The 20631-nt window shown below is 36.1% G+C and overlaps 1 protein-coding gene across 3 annotated transcripts in view; it reads left to right on the forward strand.

Annotated features, from left to right (window-relative positions):
- Tc2n (tandem C2 domains, nuclear) overlaps window positions 1–20631 on the forward strand; it is a 54538-nt gene that overhangs the window by 25675 nt on the left and 8232 nt on the right. For 2 of the 3 annotated variants that reach the window (XM_038335955.1, XM_038335956.1), the window contains exons 6-10: window positions 4635–4710; window positions 5650–5750; window positions 7681–7797; window positions 10333–10524; window positions 18946–19060. In XM_038335955.1, the coding sequence (XP_038191883.1) occupies window positions 4635–4710; window positions 5650–5750; window positions 7681–7797; window positions 10333–10524; window positions 18946–19060 (601 nt within the window). Of the gene's footprint in view, window positions 1–4634; window positions 4711–5649; window positions 5751–7680; window positions 7798–10332; window positions 10525–18945; window positions 19063–20631 lie in introns of all 3 variants that reach the window. The other variant, XM_038335957.1, reaches the window with a different exon arrangement.

Raw genomic sequence — 20631 nt, forward strand, 5'->3', positions numbered from 1 at the left:
GTCTAGGCTTGCATCCATGTTCCCTTAGTGTCTGTAGCACATCTATCCAAGCTCTTCTGGCTTTCATGGTTTCCATTGAGAAATCAGGTGTAATTCTGATAGGTTTCCCTTTATATGTTACTTGACCTTTTTCCTTTGCAGCTCTTAATATCTGTTCTTTATTCTGTATGTTTTGTGTTTTGATTATTATATGGCGTGGGGATGCTTTCTTTTGATCCAGTCTATTTGGTGTTCTGTAGGCTTCTTGTACCTTCATAGGAACATCCTTCTTTAGGTTGGGGAAGTTTTCTTCTATAATTTTGTTGAATATGTTTTCTGGGCCTTTGAGTTGTAATTCTTCTCCTTCTTCTACCCCAATTATTCTTAGGTTTGGTCTTTTCATGGTGTCCCAGATTTCCTGAATGTTTTGTGTTAAGAATTTGTTAGATTTGTTTAGTTCTTTAATCTGTGAGTTTATTTCCTCTATAGTATCTTCAGAGTCCGAGATTCTTTCTTCCATCTCTTGTATTCGGTTGGAAATACTTGTCTCTGAAGTTTCTGTTCGTTTACTCAGAGTTTCCATTTCCAGTCGTCCCTCAGATTGTGTTTTCTTCAATACCTCCATTTCATTTATCAGGTCTTGTACTGTTTCCCTTACCTGTTTGATTGCTTTTTCTTGTTTTTCTTGGGTATCTTTGAGAGATTTATTTATTTCGTCTACCTTTTTGTTTGTCATCTCCATTTCTTTATGGCAGTTTTTTACCTCCTGTTTAAGGTCCTCTATTATTTTCATAAAGTACTGTTTAAGGTCGGTTTCTTCCATATCTTCTGGGGTAGGGTGTTCAATTCTTGTTGTTTCGGGATGTCTGGCTTGTGGTGATGTCATGTTGCCTTTCATGTTGTTGGAGGAGCTCCTGCATTGGCGCCTGCCCATCTCTTCCTTCAAAAGGAGCCCGGAGTCGTTTGGTGTCCTAGACCAATCTTTGCTGTGACTGAAACTGGTTGGATCTCCCCTGTGTCAGAGGAGGACCTATTCCTTGCGTCACAATCTGAAGAAGCCCGCACTCCCTTGCAGGAATCCTCAGACCTGCCTGGAGGCCAGAGTCTGACTCCTCTGGGTGGATGGCCAGTTCAGATGGAATGTCCGGGCACAGGATCAGGGATTCCAGGCAGCCCAGGGTCGCAGCCCAGACAAAAGGGCCAAGGTGGGGGCAGGGCGGGATGGAATACCACACAGCGAACCTGGCAGCACAATCTGAAGGAGCCCGCACCCCTCCACAGGAATCCTCAGACCTGCCTGGAGGCCAGAGTCTGACCCCTTTGGGTGGATGGCCTTAGAACAGGAGCAGGACACCTGAGAACACTAGGGAAAACTTGGGAGACACAGGGACGGGAGAAAGGGACACAAGCCTGCAGAGGGAAGTGGGGGTAGGGGGTCTGTGCTCTCTTCTAGGGCAGGTTGCCCCAGGGTCCACATTCACTCACCAGTTCAGATGGAATGTCAGGGCACAGGATCAGGGATTCCAGGCAGCCCAGGGTCGCAGCCCAGACAAAAGGGCCAAGGTGGGGGCAGGGCGGGATGGAATACCACACAGCGAACCTGGCAGCACAATCTGAAGGAGCCCGCACCCCTCCGCGGGAATCCTCAGACCTGCCTGGAGGCCAGAGTCTGACCCCTTTGGGTGGATGGCCTTAGACAGGAGCAGAAGACCTGAGAACACTAGGGAAAACTTGGTAGACACAGGGACGGGAGAAAGGGACACAAGCCTGCAGAGGGAAGTGGGGGTAGGGGGTCTGTGCTCTCTTCCAGGGCAGGTTGACCCAGGGTCCGCATTCACTCACCAGTTCAGATGGGATGTCAGGACACCCATATAAATTTCTTTATATGTGAACCTTTCACATAAAAATATCAAAACTATGAATTACATTAGGAATCACATGTTTTATTTTTTTACTTTTTATTTTTTTTGCCATGTTTTTTATTGATATTTATTGAACTCTACATTTTTCTCTGCTCCCTTCCCTGCCTCTCTCCTCCCCACTTCAACCCTCCTCCCAAGGTCCCCATGCTCCCAATTTACTCAGATCTTGTCTTTTTCTTCTTTCTATGTAAGTCTCTCTTAGTGTCTGCATTGTTGTCTAAGTTCTCTGGGATTGTGGTTTGTAAGCTGGCTTTCTTTGCTTTATGTTTAAAAACCACCTGCGAGTGAGTACATGTGATAATTGTCTTTCTGTGTCTGGGTTACCTCATTCAAAATAATGTTTTCTCGCTCCATCCATTTTCCTGCAAAATTTAAGCTGTCGTTATTTTTTTCTGCTGTGTAATACTCCATTGTGTAAATGTACCACATTTTCCTTATCCATTCTTCAGTCAAGGGGCATTTGTCATCAGTGTTTTTGATCTTGGCCGTTCTTACAGGTGTAAGATGGAATCTCAGAGTTGTTTTGATTTGCATTTCTCTGATGACTAAGGATGTTGAACATTTCCTTAAGTGTCTTTCAGCCATTTTAGATTCCTCTGTTGAGAGTTCTCTGTTTAGGTCTGTGCTCCATTTTTTTTATTGGATTATGTGATCTTTTGGTGTCCAATTTCTTGAGTTCTTTGTATATTTTGGAGATCAGACCTCTGTTTGGTGGAATCACATGTTTTATTTCTGTGGCATATGTGTATAGTAATATCTGAAGAATAAATATGTGACATTTCCTTTATATATTATTTTAGGATTAATAAAAGGTATTATATTTGCTTCATTTTACATAATTTTGTATCTCCCAATTGATGTGAGTTTAAGGATCTTCAGAAATTGGCATTTGTAAACCATATAGTTAAAAGTACTTCTTTGCTTATTGAACATAACCAGGCAGTTACTAAGAATTAATATTTCTATTGAGGTATAAGACTTTAATTTTTCAATACTATCATATAGCATCCTTTGATAGATTAAAATGTTTCATTCTTAGTTCAGCTAAGTTCATAGGAAATAAGCCAGAAATGGTGCCCCATGTTTGTAATCCCAGCACTAGAAGGCTGAGGCATTATATCATTTAGGAATATGAGACCAGCCTAGACCACATAGTAAAACCACGTCTGAAAACAACAAAAAGTAAAAAAAAAAAAAAAAAAAAGATATATTGTTTTGGGGGGGGGGGGTGTAGGTGTATCTTTTATCTATGTGATGATTTCATTGGTTAATTAATAAAGAAACTGCTTGGCCTAATAGGTTAGAACATAGGTGGGTGGAGTAGACAGAACAGGAAGAAGGAAGTGAGGTAGATGGCTCAGACAATTGCCCTGCCTCGCCTCTCTGAGCAGACCGCAGTGCCTCTCCTCAGGGAGAGAGACACGATGAAGCTCCGGCCCAAGATGGACGTACGCTAGAATCTTTCTGGTAAGACACCACTTCATGGTGCTACACAGACTTTATTAGATATGGGTTAGTCAAGATGTGAGTAAGAGGCTGAAATTAATGGGCCAGGCAGTATTTAAATGAATACAATTTGTGTGTTGTTATTTTGGGGCATAAGCTAGCCAGGTGGCCAGGAGCAGGGCGGCAGGAACGCAGCCCCGCAGCTCCATACTACAGGGGGGCTGCCACCCAGTTCCAAATAAATCACACATGAAGGCTTATTCTTAGTTATGAATGTCTGGCCTCAGCTTGGCTTGTTTCTTGTCAGCTTTTCTTAACTTAAATTATCCCAACTACCTTTTGCCGCTGGGCTTTTATCTTTCTCTATTTCTGTATACCTTTCTTTTCTGCTTATTCTGTGACTGGCTGGGTAGCTGGCCCCTGATGTCCTCCTCTTCTTGTTCTCCTGGTTCTCCTTCGATTTATCCTCTCTGCCTGCTAACCCTGCCTACCTTTGCTCCTGCCTCACTATTGGCTGTTCAGCTCTTTATTAGGATCATCAGGTGTTTTAGACAGGCAAAGAATCATAGCTTCACAGTTAATCAAATGCAGCATAAACAAAAGCAACACACCTTAAAATAATATTCCTCAACAGCTATCGAGATAAGCAAAATTTAAAGACAAGTTATCTGTCTTCCTATAAGTGAGAGAAAAAGCACCCTGAACATCTTTGCAAATAAACTTATAGACTTCCCTTTATGTTGGTGGAGAAGGAATGCCTTATGAAATGGGTGTGTATTCTAAATTAGCCTTAATAATTATACAATTAGTTTTTAAATGCTTAGTCATTTATAGCATTTAACATGCATCTGAGTTGTTTGACGATTTTGTTAGATACAAACTGTCAAAGCTGATTCACACCTTGAATTTTTTGTTCGGTAGTTCTGTGATGGGTTCTGAATTTTTGTTTCTATGAAGTTTACATAATACAAATGCTCCTGATCTAGAGGGACTATGCTTTGATAATCCTGTTTTACACTTTTATAGGTTATTGGACATTTCTATTAATGTATTCAATATGAAAACTAAGACCAAACCAAAAGTACTAAAGGCTTTCCAATGTTACCTATGAAGGTATTTTTTGATATGTTAGTTTCCTCTCCTACAAAAGTGAGACATTCTGACTGATAACACTGACAAAGTGATTAACATGGAGTTTGATATCACGGTGTTTATTGGGGCATAAATATGAAAGTTTGTAAAGTTTGATACTCAGTTTCTGACTGGAGCATTTTGTTGTTGTTGCAGAGACATGACTCATTGTCCAGTGTGCCTAGTAGTTCTTCTTCCAGGAAAAATTCTCAGGGCAGTAACAGAAGCCTGGGTAAGGAATGCAGTATCCTATGTATACTGTTCAGCAGGTTATTTCTACTCAGTAATAGATTGACAGTGTTTAGTTGGATGAAGAAAAAAGTGTTCTATACATTTTACATGTTGGTTATTGAACGTATATTGACAGTATTATCACAAACTCAGATCAGATGAACCATGGCTTAGTGTTCAGGCAATGAATATTTTTTAAGTAATCTCTTACATATCTTTTATTTGTTTGATATATACATACACACACTATATATACATATGTGTGTGTGTGTGTGTCTGTGTGTGTCTGTGTTTGTGTGAGTGTTTGTTTGTTTAGACAGGGTTTCTCTGTATAGCCTTAGCTGTTCTATAGACCAGGCTGGCCTCAAACTCATAGAGATCTGCTTGCCTCTGCCTCCCAAGTGCTGGGATTAAAGGCGTGCACCACCACCACCTAGTTTGTATTTTAAAGTATATGGATTAAGAAGCTTTCAGAAGCACATAGACCTTATAAGTGCTATTTGCAAAAGTTTGCAGAGTTTTAACTAAATTCCTCACGTTGTAATTTTGTTAAATTCCTAAACTATATGCATTCTTAATGTATTTTATATCTAGGACTTCACTAAAAAACATAGAAGTGTGATTTCGTCTTACTACACTGGAAACTTAGAACAATAAATTTAACAGTTTTGGCCAGGCATGGTGGCACATGCCTTTAATCCCAATGCTTTAGAGACAGAGCAGACAGATCTCTGTGAATTCAAGGCCAGCCTGGTCTACATAGTGAGTTCTAGGATAGGCAAAGCTACATAGATCTTGTCTCCAAAACTCAATATATATAGTATATTTGCATATTATAATATATTGAATAATATATATCTTTTAAAATTGGTTCATATAAAAGCTTAATTGGATTAAAAAGAGTGCATGGAATTTTTACTTTTTGTCCTTTATAATTCAGATACAATCACCCTATCAGGAGATGAAAGAGACTTGGGGAGATTGAATGTGAAATTGTTTTATAATTCTTCAGCAGAACAGATCTGGATCACAGTTTTGCAGGTAAATTATTATAGGTAATACTGATTTTTTATTATTAAATTGAATATTTATAACCTATAAGTATCTAGTGTTGCTTATTACTGGAGAAGGGATGAGTAGCTATCTTCATAATTTAGGATTCTGTTGTATTTTGCAGAGTAGAGTGTTTAATAAAGCATTTGAAACTGAAACTGCTAGAAGAAAACAGGGAAAGCTTTAAGATATAGGCATAGGTAAAAACTATTAGATTAGAATTCTAATAGCACAGAAAATCATACCAATTATTAACTCCAAAGATTAACAAGTGGACTTTCATAAAATTTAAAAGTTCTGAACAGCAAAGGAAACTATCAGCAGAATAAATGGACAGCCTACAGATTGGGACAAAGTCTTTGCCAGCCATCCTTTAGACTAGGAGTTAATATCTTGAATATATAAACAACTAAAAAATTTACACACCAAAACCCCAAGCTGCCAATCAATAAGTGAACTAAAGAATGGAGCAGATAGTCCTTGAAAGAAGGACTACAAAAGGATCATAAATTCTTAAGTAATGTTCAGTATCCTCAGCCATCAGGGAAATGGCTTTCATCAAAAGCAAATGACAATGAATGCTAGTGAGGATGTTGGTGAAAAGAAGTGTAAACTGGTGTAACCACCATGGAGATCATTGAGGAGAGGTCTCAAAACAAACAAGCAAAAGTAGAACTGCCACACGACTCAGCTCTTGGGCATCCCCTAGGACTGCCATAGGACTCAGCTCTAGGGCACCCCCCTAGGACTGCCAGAGGACTCAGCTCTAGGGCATCCCCCCAGGACTGCCATAGGACTCAGCTCTAGGGCACCCCCTTAGGACTGCCATAGGACTCAGCTCTAGGTTATTCCCTAGGACTGCCATAGGACTCAGCTCTAGGGCATCCCCCCAGGACTGCCAGAGGACTCAGCTCTAGGTTATCCCCTAGGACTGCCATAGGACTCAGCTCTAGGGCACCCCCCTAGGACTACCATAGGACTCAGCTCTAGGGCACCCCCCTAGGACTGCCAGAGGACTCAGCTCTAGGGCATCCCCCAAGGATTGCCATAGGACTCAGCTCTAGGGCATCGCCCTAGGACTCTAAGTCTTACTACAGATACACTGTACATCCATGTTTATTGCTTTTCTATTCACAGTAAGTAGCAAGGAAATTAACTCAACCTTGTTGTCTGTCAGCATATGAATTGATTGTGAAAATATGGCACATATGCACAATGGAATTTTATTTTGCTATATAAATGAAATTTAGAAAATTTTAATAAAATTAATAGATTTGGAAATTACTAAGTGAGATAAACAAGACTCAGAAGACAAATACTTACATGTTCTCTTTCACATGTGGGCCCTGCTTTCAATTATCATATTTGTACTTACATGGACATAAGTTGGAAAATTAGGAAGAGGACCTTAAGGGGTGGTGTTTTGGGCTTCTTTTTAAATTAATTGTTATGGAAAAGAGTTTTTAAGGAAAGGGATTAGGGATGATAATGGAATACATGTTACTTGAAAGCCAGAAGAAGACAACTGGGTACAAATGATAGGCATGGCAAGGAGAGGAACAGAGGAAGAATAATAGCTAAAACAAAATCTATATGAAAATGTCATGAAGGAAACTAATAGGACTATAGAATAATGTTAAAATATTAATATGGATAAAACATGAAAAAACAGTATTCTAAAGTTTATTTAAAAATTTAATCAAAAATCATTAACTCATTAGGGAATTGTGGCACACATCTTTAATCCCAGCACTCTGTAGACAGAGGTAGGTGGATCCTGGTCTACATAGTGAGTTCCAAAAACCAGGGCTTTGCAGATAGTCTCAAAAAAGTTATTAACTCAATTAATATAGAAATTTGTGTTGTCAAAGTTCTTTGTAAAAACATAAATTATGTTTTAATTTATTTTTGTTTTTAGTGCAGAGATGTAATTTGGCCCTCTAGTTATGGAGATGCTCCCACAATTTCTATAAAAGGAACTTTAACTTTCTCTAAGCCAGTGCATTTCAGATCTTCAGCCAAAGAAGCTTCCAATGTAAGTAGGTGTTTGAATTATTTTCATTTTTCTCATATTTATTTTTTTTACTTATGTAAAATGTGAGAATAAGAAAGCTTTTTGTTTTGGAGAAGCTAAGTAAAATCACTTGTAAATAAAATTTAGCTTCTCCAAAGCACTCTTTATTTTAAAAGATAATTTTAAATACTAAGAGTGTTTGCTATTTTGTTGTCTGGTATTAAGCTAAATTTAAAAAGGAAACTGTAATTGCTAGAGTATTTAGAATAGGTAAGAAACTACTTTTCTTTTGGAAAGTAATTGCAGAATTGCAGTTAATCTTATTCCCCTATCTTCCAATTATTATAAGTAGAAGGTTTATTATCTTGAGTCTTGTTTTACAGATCGTTTTCACATTAATATACATGTCCATTATTGTCTTTTGATATGATTACAAAGTTAAGATTTTACATGGAAGCAAAAAGATATTTTAAGATTCTTCATATTTAATTGTGTGTGTTGGTTTGTGTACTTAAGTGCAGTACACATTGAGGCCAGAAGATTGAATCTCCTGGAGCTGGAATTAACTGGTGGCCGTAAGCCACCTGATGTGGGTGCTGAGACTTGAACTCAGATCCACTCTTAAAACAATTTGCATTCTTAACAACTAAGCCATTTCTCTAGCCTTGAAAAGATAACTTTTAAGAGACCTTATCACCTTAAAATAATAGAGTTAAAGTGTCTAAGGATTCAAGAAAATTTATTTATTATTAATTATAAAAAGTTATTAATAATAAAATACACATTGATATTTTTAATTAATATGATTAGGAAATATTTTATTGAATTTTTAGATTTAATATTTCTAATCATGCTTTTCCCCTTCCCCAATTCCTCCCAGTTCCTCTGAACCCACCCAATTCTGCACAGGATTTTTTTTAAATTACTCTAAAACAGTGGTTCTTAATATGTGGGTTGTGGTTTCTTAGGGTTGCACATCAGATATTTACATTGCAACTCATGACAGTAGCAAAATTACAGTTATAAACTACCAACAGAATTTTATGGTTGGGGTCACCACAATATGAGGAACTATATTGAAGGATTGCAGCATTAGGAAGGTTGAAAACTACTACTACTACTACTCTCTTTCTCTCTCTCTCTATACACACACACATATATATATATATATATATATATATGTGTGTGTGTGTATATATATATATATGTTGACTTAGCAAAAGTTAGAAAAAATTCTGTCATCAATCTTTCATTTTCAAAATTTATTTTTATACCTCAAGTCGTTTGGGAGATCCCTGTTATGGAAAATATGAAGTATACCAGCACACTTGCACTGTGTAAGACTTAAAATGTTTATGTGCAAATTTCACTGGTATAGTTCTATAGCTTGATAAAGAAACAGTACTTGAGAGACTAACAGGAACATGATTCTATCTGATGTGATATTAATTATTATAATGACAAAGTTTGGAAATAATATCCATCCTATTTGTTAGTTGACTAGATATCTGACTTTTCACAAAGCTATACTAAAGATGTGAGAAGAAAGTATGTATCACAGAACAGTCTAGTGTTCAGTCTCTTTTAAGGAGAGAATTAATGCAAACAGCATAGATTCTAGATGCTTAGTAAACTTGTATGTGAAATTCTTGAACTATTCTCATTACCTTTTGAAAAATTGCAATGAATAGGAAGAAAGGTGTATTAGAAAACCATGGTTGGGAAAACGGTCTAAGCATGATCTCTACAGCATGGACGGGCTCACTGTGAGCCTTGTCAGTTTGGTTGCTCACCTTCCTGGACTTAGGGGGAGCTGGGAGGACCTTGGACTTAACATAGTGAAGGGAACCCTGATGGCTCTTTGGCTTGGAGAGGAAGGGAGTGAGGGTATGGGTGGAAGGGAGGGGAGGGAAGGGGGAGGAGGAGGGGAGGAGATGGAAATTTTTAATAAAAAAAGAAAAAAGGGAAAGTGATGTGGGATTCCCCTCTGTATGCTGTGAATGTGTTTTATTACCATTGGTTAATACAGCAGCTGATTTGGACCTATGGCAGCACAGGATTGGGCAAGGCAAAAATTCTAAGCAGAGATAGAGGAGAAAAGAAGGCGGAATCAGGGAGACGCCATGTAACTACCCTAAGGAGACAGATGCCTCGGAACCTTACTGGTAACGTGGTAAAATATGAAATAATAAATATGGGTTAATTTAAGATATAAGAGATAGCTAAAAATATGCCTAAGCTATTGGCTAGCAGTGTCACAGTTAATATAGTTTCTGTGTGCTTATTTCAGGTCTGGGCAGCTCAGAAACAAAAGAGCAGCCTCTGCCTACAGGAAAGATGTATTCTGATGAGGTTGTTGTTAACATTGATCTTAATTCCTAAGTAATTATAATTTGTGAAGCTAAGGAAAATAGTAAAACAAGACCACATTCATTTTCATGTTTTAATGAAAAATATACTTGTAAAAACAAATTCTAAATATCTCTCTTAGGTATAAAACCTTATTTTATCATATCAGCCTTTTTAGTATTTATATTTGTTTTTTTATTTTTTAAGGCTATTGAATTTATGGAAACTTTTGTATTTGCTATTAAACTACAAAGTCTACAAACTGTAAGGCTTGTATTTAAGATTCAAACCCAGACTCCCAGGAAGAAAACCATTGGAAAATGTTCTCTATCACTCAGAACTCTCAGTACACAAGAAATGGATTACTCATTGGAAATAATACCACCTTCAAAAATTTCTGTAAGTGATAATAGTATCCAATACTAAACATAGTACACACCTTGAGAATGGTTTAATGAATGAGTTATTTGTTGGAGGTACTTGGAACACTATAATATGTTGGAAGACCATGGGAACTCTCAAGAAGCAATATTATTTTAAACTATTTTATAAATAATTTATAAAACATTAACCATTTTCTTCAGAGTAACATTATGCTATCTTTTAAAGTACATTTTTCATTAATGTTTTATACTGTAGGAGTAACAACCCCAAAGGCAATAATCATGAAGTATGAATAACTTCAAATAATTAATTTTAAAAGTTTTTAGTAGCTGAGGACTCAGCAAAAATAAGTATTAATCATAAAATTCAAGTGCAATCTGAGATTGCAATAAAGTAGAATTAAGAAAATGGTTTTAGCCATAAGTAAGCTGTATATCTGTTCACACATTGTTAGAATGGAATTGGGTGCCCCGCCCCTGTTACCAGTGATGCAGTCCAGGACCTTGCATATGCTAAGCACATGTTCTGCTATTGAGCTGCAACCACCCCATCACAGAATGCAAATTTGTTTTCATTTTAGTATGTTTTTGCTTTTACTCAAAAACTTTTTAATATTTATTTATTTTGGGAACAGGATGTATGCTATGGCATGTGTATGAGGGTCGGAGGACAAATTGTGGGAAATTGTTGTCTTCACTATGTAGTTCCTGGGGATCAAACTCTGATTGTCAAGCTAGGTAACAACCACCTTTAAACTAAGCCATCTCTTTGGACCAAGAATGGAAGTTTTTAAAATTACTAATAATTTTTGGTTGAGATTACATCATAGAAAAAGTGCTTGGTTGATTTTGAGACCTGATTATTTGCCTCTCTCAGTCTGTCAGTCAAACATTGTCATTAAAGTATTTAGAAATTCCTAATGATTTAACTATATAGTTTCTCTGTAGGGATAACATTTATATAAATTAGTCTTACTCTTTATAAGATAAATCTATTATGATTTTAAATTTATGTAAGATTTATATTTTACTTCTTTAAAAATATTTAAGATGCCAGGCGGTGGTGGCGCACACCTTTAATCCCAGCACTCAGGAGGCAGAGGCAGGCGGATCTCTGAGTTCGAGGCCAGCCTGGTCTACAACAGCTAGTTCCAAGACAGGCTCCAAAAGCTACAAAGAAACCCTGTCTCAAAAACAAAACAAACAAACAAAAATTTAAGATGACTTGAAGTACTAATTAAAATAACCCTAGCTATGTATTGGTATCATTTGGGAACTTTAAAAGCATGTCTACACCTAAACCAATAAAATTAAATTTTCTTGGGGGTATCACAGAGACATTTGTAGTCTTCAATAGCTTTCCCAATTGTGAATCTAATGTGTTGCATGGCTTGAGAACCACCAAATTGGAAGGGAGAAATTAGAGATTAAAATATTAAAAAACAAAAGATTACTAAAGTCAGAGATTAAAATTTATTTCTGGTTATTTCTTGACTATATTTTCAATATCATCTGCCAGTGTGAGTGCTAATAACTTTTGCTACAACATTTTAAAACTTGTTATCTTTTTTGCTGTTAAAACACAGTAATTACGATAGCAGTTTGTAACTGGCATCATTATAATAGCTTAGCAGATAGTAATATGCAGTCATTATTTTATAGAAGATACAAATATCAAATGCTTATTTCATATATTAAATGCTAAAGATAGTACCAGAATGTCAGAAGATAGTGAAGAAAATTGAGAAATTATTTTCTTTGAAGAATTTGAAGGAATGGTTATGGCTATATTCTATTTCTTAAAAAAACTTTATCATAAAATTCAAATAAAAAACATTACACATTGAAATTAAATTAAGTTTTTATATCAGTGAATGTTTATACAGTTACAATAGCCTTTTGAAGCTATGGAGCTTCTCCTTAGGTTTTATATTTTCACTATCAAGTATTTTTAAAGCACTAGACCAAAAAAATCAAATGACTGAATTAGAACTAGAAAAACAATTGTTTTTCATAACTTATGTCCATTACCTGTCTTGTTCATCACCTAATATTTAGCTTTTCTTGTTCTCTTACCTACATGTTATACTATACCTTCATATGTATGTTTGTTTACATATATTATTAGCCAGGTTATACATATGAGGAAGACCATGGAATTATTTTTTTCTGAGATTGTTGATCTTATTTAGTATTATACATTATAAGCCTATATATTTTCCTGCAAATTTTATAATTACATTTTTCTTTAGAGCTGAATGATATTCCATTTTCTACATATATGAAATTTTCATACATTTATCTGTTGGTAGACAACTAGGTTGATTCCGTTTTTGTGATTTATTATATTTATTGATGTGTGTATGTTGAACCATCTCAACATCTCTTGGATAAAGCCACCTTGGTTATGGTAGATAATCTTTTTGAAGTTTGTCTATATTCAGTTTACAAATATTTTACTAAGAATTTTTGAGTCTGTGTTCATCAAGGATATTGGACTCTCATTTTCTTTTGTTGTAGTATTATTAGCTGACTTTGGTATTATGGTGATAGTGGTTTCAGGGATCAAAATTGGAAGTACTCTTTATTTTATTTTATTGATATTTATTGAGCTCTGCATTTTCTCTGCTCCCCTCCCTGCCTCTCCCCCATTTCAATCCTCCCACAAGGTTCCCATGCTCCCAATTTACTCAGGAGATTTTGTCTTTTTCTACTTTCTACTTCCCATGTATAATATATCTATGTAAGTCTCTCCTAGTGTCCACATTGTTGTCTAAGTTCTCTGGGATTGTGGTTTGTAAGCTGGCTTTCTTTGCTTTATGTTTAAAAAACCACCTATGAGTGAGTACATGTGATAATTGTCTTTCTGTGTCTGGGTTACCTCACTCAAAATAATGTTTTCTAGCTCCATTCATTTTCCTGCAAAATTCAAGCTGTCATTATTTTTTTCTGCTGTGCAGTACTTCATTGTGTAAATGTACCATACTTTTTTAAATCCATTTTTGGTCAAGGGGCATTTAGGTTTTTTCCAGGTTCTGGCTATGACAAACAATGCTGCTATGAACATAGTTGAGCACATGTCCTTGTGGCACAATTGAGCATCCTTTGGATATATACCCAAAAGTGGTATTACTGGGTCTTGAGGAAGGTTGTTTCCTAATTTTCTGAGAAATCGCCACGCTGACATCCAAAGGGGCTGTACCAGCTTGCATTCCCATCAGCAATGCAGAAGTGTTCCCTTTCCCTCACAACCTCTCCAGCATAAGTTGTCATCAGTGTTTTTGATCTTGGCCACTCTTACAGGTGTAAGATGGAATGTCAGAGTTGTTTTGATTTGCATTTCTCTGATGACTAAGAATGTTGAACATTTCCTTAAATGTCTTTCAGCCATTTTAGATTCCTCTGCTGAGAGTTCTCTGTTTAGATCTGTACTCCATTTTTTTTTATTGGATTATGTGATCTTTGGGTGTCGAATTTCTTGAGTTCTTTGTACATTTGGGAGATCAAACCTCTATCTGATGTGGGGTTAGCGAAGATCTTTTCCCATTCTGTAGGCTGCCATTTTGTCTTGTTGATCATATCCTTTGCTTTACAGAAGCTTTTCAGTTTCAGGAGGTCCCATGTATTAATTGTTTCTCTCAGTGTCTGTGCTGCTGGGGTTATTTTTAGGAAGTGGTTCCCTGTGCCAATGCGTTCAAGTGTACTTCCCACTTTCTCTTCTATAAGGTTCAGTGTGGTTGGCATTATGTTGAGGTCTTTGATCCATTTGGACTTGAGTTTTGTGCATGGTGATAGATATATGGGTGTATTTTCATTTTTCTACATGTTGATATCCAGTTATGCCATCACTACTTGTTAAATATGCTTTCTTTTTCCATTTGATATTTTTTGCTTTCTTTATCAAAGATCAGGTGTTCGAAGATGTGTGGAATGATACCTGGGTCTTCTATTCGGTTCCATTGGTCCTCCTGTCTGTTCTTATGCCAACTCTGTTTTTATTTCTTTGAAAAATTTAAGAAGGATTGGCAATAGATCTTCATTGAAAGTCTGATAGAATTCTACTATGAATCTATCTCAGACTGAGCTTTTTTTCTTTTGGAAATCTTTATTTCTACTAGAATCTTCTCATTTGCTGTAGGTTTGTTTAGGTTGTTGATCTCTTCTTGGTTTAGTTTTGGTGGTTTGAATGAATGAAGAAATTTATCCATTTCTTTTAGAATTTTTCATCTTAATGGATAAGCTTTTTTTTTTTGTTGTTTTTTTCGAGACAGGGTTTCTTCTGGAGCTTTTGGAGACTGTCGCGGAACTAGCTCTTGTAGCCCAGGTTGGCCTCGAACTCACAGAGATCCGCCTGCCTCTGCCTCCCAAGTGCTGGGATTAAAGGCATGCGCCACCACCGCCCGGCAAAGGTTTTGTTTTAAAGTATTCCTTTATAACTTTCTGAATTTCCTTCATGTCTATTGTGATAGTTCCCTGTTCATTTCTGACTCTGTTAACTTGGATCATCTCTCTTTCTTTTGGTTAGTTTTATCAATGTTCTGTTAACTTTGTTTACTTTCAAAAAGAACCAGCTCTTAGATTTATTGATTCTTTGTATTGTTTTCTTTGTTACTATCTCATTAATTTCTGCATTGATTTTTATTATTTCTTGCCATCTACTGAATTTGGGCTTGATTTGTTCTTGTTTCTCCAAATTTTTGAGTTGTGTCATTAAGTCATTAATTTTTGCTGTTTCTGATTTTGTAAGGCACTTAGAGCTGTAAGTTTTCCTTGTAGGACCACTCTAAATGTATCCCAGAGGTTTTGTGTAGTGTTTTCATTTAGTTCCAAGGATTTTTTCTTTCTTGATTTTTTTCTTTGTACCATTCATCATTCAGTAATGAGTTGCTTAATCTTCATGAATTTATGAATTATATGGGAGTCCTGTTAATTTTAAATTTTATTACATTGTGGTCATAGAGAGTACATGAAATTATTGCAGATCAAAATGAAAATCATTCTGACTTTCTAAGCATTTGTTTTGTAATTTTTCTTGATGGACTTCTTGACCTTGATCATTAATCAAGTATTTATTTGAGATCTCAAGTTTCTGTGTTCAGTACTGTAGATGAGACAGAATTTACCTGAAGAAATATCTGACCATTACAGAAATTTATGGCTCAGTTGTTAAAGTACAAAATGTTCTTACCATTTTTAGGAGCACGTGCTCTTGCTATTCCTGGAAATAGTAGAAATAGTGAAACTTGTTTGCGTCCATGGAGCCAGCAGTTGGCGAATAGGATTTGTTTTCAGAGGCAGCTCTTTGGGTTATACCTTGTTATTTATCACTTTCCCCTCACAAAAATATTCTCAAATACCACCAGATCATGTTTTCTCTTGTGTTCTTTTACTTTTTCAGTTTTTGACAATTCTAGGAAGCTAATAAAGTTTTCTTTAAAAAAGTGATACACTATTTATAAACAGATTTTCCATAATTTTGTGCTCATTAAATATAGTCTATGTATACCTGCTTATTGACTAGAATTTTAAATTTTGTGGTTTTATGAAAGTAGTTTTTAAAGATCTGAATTAATGTCCTATAATATAATTTATTGTGAAAATAAATTTGGCAAGTAGGTGTCAAGTCCACTGCCAAGATCTGTGTTTTAGGAGTGATTTCTGTAACAGTGTAACAACTCTAGGTATTCTCATAAGTATTTAATCATGAATATAAGACAATAATGAAAGAATTTATGAGATACTTCTGGTTTCTTTTGTGTTTGGTAAACAGTTGTGTCTGTACCTTTGGTTTTTGTTTTTTCTTCAGTATAAGGAATTAAATTTAAGACCTAATCCATGGTAGGCAAACATCCTATCCTCAACTATTCCCCTCCCTTTTTTAAAGATAGAGTTTTAGCAAGTTGTCGCAGTTTGTATTGAACTTTCCATGGTCCTGCCTTATCTTCCTCAGTGGCTGAGATTACAAGTCAACATTACCAGTAACAACTGTTTGGTTTTTTTTTTTTTTTCCCCTGAAATAGAGTTTTTCTGTGTAACAGCCCTGTCTGTCCTGGAACTAGTTCAATAGACCAGGCTGGCCTCAAATTCACAGAGATCTGCCTGCTTCTGCCTCCCAAATGCTGGGATTAAAGGTGTGTGCTACCACCCAGTGTACTAATTTAAATGCCGTGAGCAGAAACATTTATTTTCAGATAGAATCCCACATATAGGCTCAAATTCACTGTCCTCCTACCTTCAAAGACACTTTTGTTTTAATCAGTAAAGGTTTTATTTTGTACATGATGTTTGAATTTTTGTTGAGTTATTGATCCATTCTCATTCTTAAACCTCAAGTACTAGATACGCTTATTTAAGTCATCATTTTTTGCTAAAATAAACACATTTTATCATCATAGTAAAACAGTGGTTCTCAACCTTCCTAATGCTGTGACCTTTAATATAGTTCATCATGTGGTGACCCCCCAACCATAAAATTATTTTCATTGCTACTTTATAACTAGTTTGGCTACTGAGTGGTGTCCCGGTTCCTAAGTCCATTGGGAATATATGTTTTTTGATAGTCGTGATCCACAGGTTGAGAACTGCTGTAGTAATTTTTATTTTCAAGACAGGGTTTCTCCGTAGCTTTGGAGCCTAGCCTAGAACTAGCTCTTGTAGACCAGACTGGCCTCCAACTCACATAGATTCTCCTGCCTCTGCCTCCCGAGTGGTGGGATTAAAGGCATGCACCACCACCGCCCAGCTGTAGTAAAATTTTTTAAGGGGGAAAATAACCTCAGTGTATGTCTTAGAGTTTCTAGTGCTGTGAAGAGACACCATGACCATGTTAACCCTTATAAAGGAAAACATTTAATTTGGGTGACTTATAGTCAAGAGGTTTAGTCTGTTACCATCATGGCAGGACATGTGCTGGAGAAGGAGCTGGAGAGTCCTGCATCTTGATCTGCAGGCAACACAAAGTGAGCTGTGTCACTGGTGTAGCTTGAACATAGGAGACCCAAGAGCCCACCCCCACAGTGAGAAACTTCCTCCAATAAGGCCATACCTACTCTAACAAAGCCACACCTCCTAATGCTCCACTCCCTTTGGGGGCCATTTTCTTTCAGACCACCACAGTGTAGTTTATATTTTCTAGGCAATTTGTTTTCCAATGAAGCTTTGAATTTCTTATTACATGGTAATGTTAAAACACAGAATCATAAGCTTTCAATTTCTTATTAAAACAAAATAATGTTTTAAGAAAATACTAATACTTCAGTCAGTGGCATGTACATAGAAAATTGTTCTTTTGTTTATTTCCAATGGGCCAATTATTGCAGAATATTTGGCAATTATCAAATACTATATAAAACTCTTTGAGAAGTGTTAAACATTCTGTAACTTAATTGAATTTTATTCTGTAACTTTATTAGTACTGTAGTTGTCTGTGCTCAGCCCTGGCAAGATCTGCAATGCCATGTTTCTGCCTTCTTCTCATTCTTACTGGTTTTAGATCTTTTAGTAGTAATCGGTTTTTGTATTTGGAAAACTCTGTTTTTCACTTTAAGGACCTTAGAATACATAAAAGTGGGCTGTCTTATGTTGCATTCACAAATAAATCACCAGTTTTTTGTTTTGTTTGTTTTTGCTTTATTGGTCAGCAATAATGTAGAGTATATTTTATTTTCTTTCCTTAAGTTTTTGCTGTTTTACTGTTGGCCTCATTTCCTTTGACCTTTTTCTTATTATCTATTACCTCATTGCATTAACTAGCTTCTTCCTTGCCAACATTTTTTGGCTTAACTTTCATTCAGAATAGTAATGAAACTCTTGAGTTCACAAATATGTTTATTGTAGTAATCCCTTGCCTTCTGACTTTGGTAGCAACTATACTGATTTCTAAAGCTAGAAAAAAATTATCCTCTGTTACTTTAAAAATCATATTTCAGCCTAGCACTCAGGAGGCAGAGGTAGGCAGATCTCTGAGTTTGAGGCCAACCTGGTCTACAGAACAAGATAGTCACAGCTACACTAGGAAACCCTGTCTCATAAAACCAAAACCAACCAAACTGAAAAAAATCTCTATTTCATGTTTTAAAATAATGTAGTTAGAATATTTTTATTTCTTTTGAAGATGTGTTCTTTTAGGTTAAGCACTTTCTCCAGTAATGCTTAGAAATTCAGTTTGTACTTTAGGTTTTAGTCAGACCATCTTTTGATATCAGTAGCTTTGAAGTTCCGTATATAGATAACACCTTATATTTTCAGATTCTGTACAAATGAATATATATTTGGAATCCATGATATTTATCTTCAAAATCTCTCATAACTTGTGGTTTTAGTGTCAGTAAAAAAATAATACTTTGAAAAAAATTCACTCTAGCTTTTTATGTTAGAAGTTTTGAAATATCTCTAAACTCTATTTTGAACTACTAAATGACATTTTTTTCATATATAGGTTTGCCATTCAGAACTTGAACTGGGGACTTGTTTTCAAGCAGTAAATAGCAGGATTCAGCTACAAATTCTTGAGGCACAATACCTTCCAAGCTCATCAACACCTCTGACTTTGAGTAAGTGGTTCAAAGTGCATCCAGTGTGAAGAGGTTCCAGTAGGGTAAGAATCCAAGAGACCAGTATGCATTGAGGACTGTGCCCTCCTATGGATAAACAGCTAGGGACTATGATATGTTGATGAGCTGTGCTTAGTTTACCTGGCCACCTTTGGAGCTGAAGATTTGAGATCAGCCCTACTTCAGTTAGATTGAAAGGGAATTATTTAGGCAAGTAAAAGTACTTTAACTAAAAAAAAAAAAAAATTAAAAATATATACAGCTGAGCATTCAGTTCAAGAAGTCAGAAAAATAACAATTAGGAAAGCCGAAGTTGATAAATACAAGCTAACAATTGACAAAAAACCAAATGCTTTTTTTCTTTAAAAGGGCCATTAAAATAGGAAAATTTCTAAGAAGATGGATAAAGCAAAGTAGAGAAGACATGATTGCTATTCTGAACAGTGAAGATTATATAATTTTAAATTCAGAAGGATTTTCTAAGTCAGAAGAGAATTAATAATATGTTAGACAATTCCATGTACCAACTATACTAATTCATTTGCTCACGCAGAAGGTAAACGAGTTTCTTAAAAACTCATTAAAGAACAGGAAGAATCTGAAAAGAATAACTATGAAAAAAGTGAAGAATCCCTTGTAAAATGCACTAAGTAGGGCTTGGGAGATGGCTCAGTTGGGAAAGTGCCTTTTATATTAACATTAGGACCTGAGTTTTGATCCCTATGACCCATATAGAAATCTGGGGTGATCATGCATGCTTGTAACCTTGAGGGGATGGAGAGGAGTTTGCTGGACAGCTTGTCTAGCAAATCAATGAGTGCCAGATTCAGTGAGAGACCCTGTCTCAAAAGATAAGACACATAATGATTGAGGAAGAGGATACCCAGTGTTTACTTCTGGCCTCTACATGCATGTATACACATACCTACATATATATAATTTACATACAAAAATAAGATATTGTCCTTGTTTTTTTGTTTGTTTCTTTTTGTTATTGTTGTTATTGTTAACGTGACACAAGAGAGACTTTTCAGTTGATAAAAATTTCTCCTTAAGATTTGTTTGTAGTCAGTTAAGCCTGTGGGGAATTTTCTTAATTAGTGATTGATGTGGGAGGGAGACTCTAACTTACTGTGGTAAGTGCCATCTCTGGACAGGTAGCACTGGAGCAGTGGTTCTTAACCTTCCCAATGTTGTGACCCTTAACACAGTTCCTCATGCAGTTACCCCCACCATAAGATTATTTTTGTTGCTACTTCATAACTCTAATTTCACTACTGTTGTGAATTGGAATGTTATTATTATTTTTTTTTACATAGAGATTTGCCAAAGGGGTATGACCCAGAAGTTGAAAACTGCTTTCCTGCTGTCTATAAGAAAGCGGGCTGAGCAAGCCATGGAGAACAAGCCAGTAAGCAGTACTCTTCCATGGCCTCTGCATCAGTTTCTGCTTCCAGGTTCCTGCCTTTAGGTTTCTGTCTTGACTCCCCTTAGTGATGGGATATGACCTGAGAGTTGTAAGCTGGAACCAACATTTTCCTCACCTGGTTGCTTTGGTCATGGAGTTTTAT

This window comes from Arvicola amphibius, chromosome 7, assembly GCF_903992535.2.
Source record: "Arvicola amphibius chromosome 7, mArvAmp1.2, whole genome shotgun sequence".
NCBI classification, from domain to species: Eukaryota; Metazoa; Chordata; class Mammalia; order Rodentia; family Cricetidae; genus Arvicola; species Arvicola amphibius.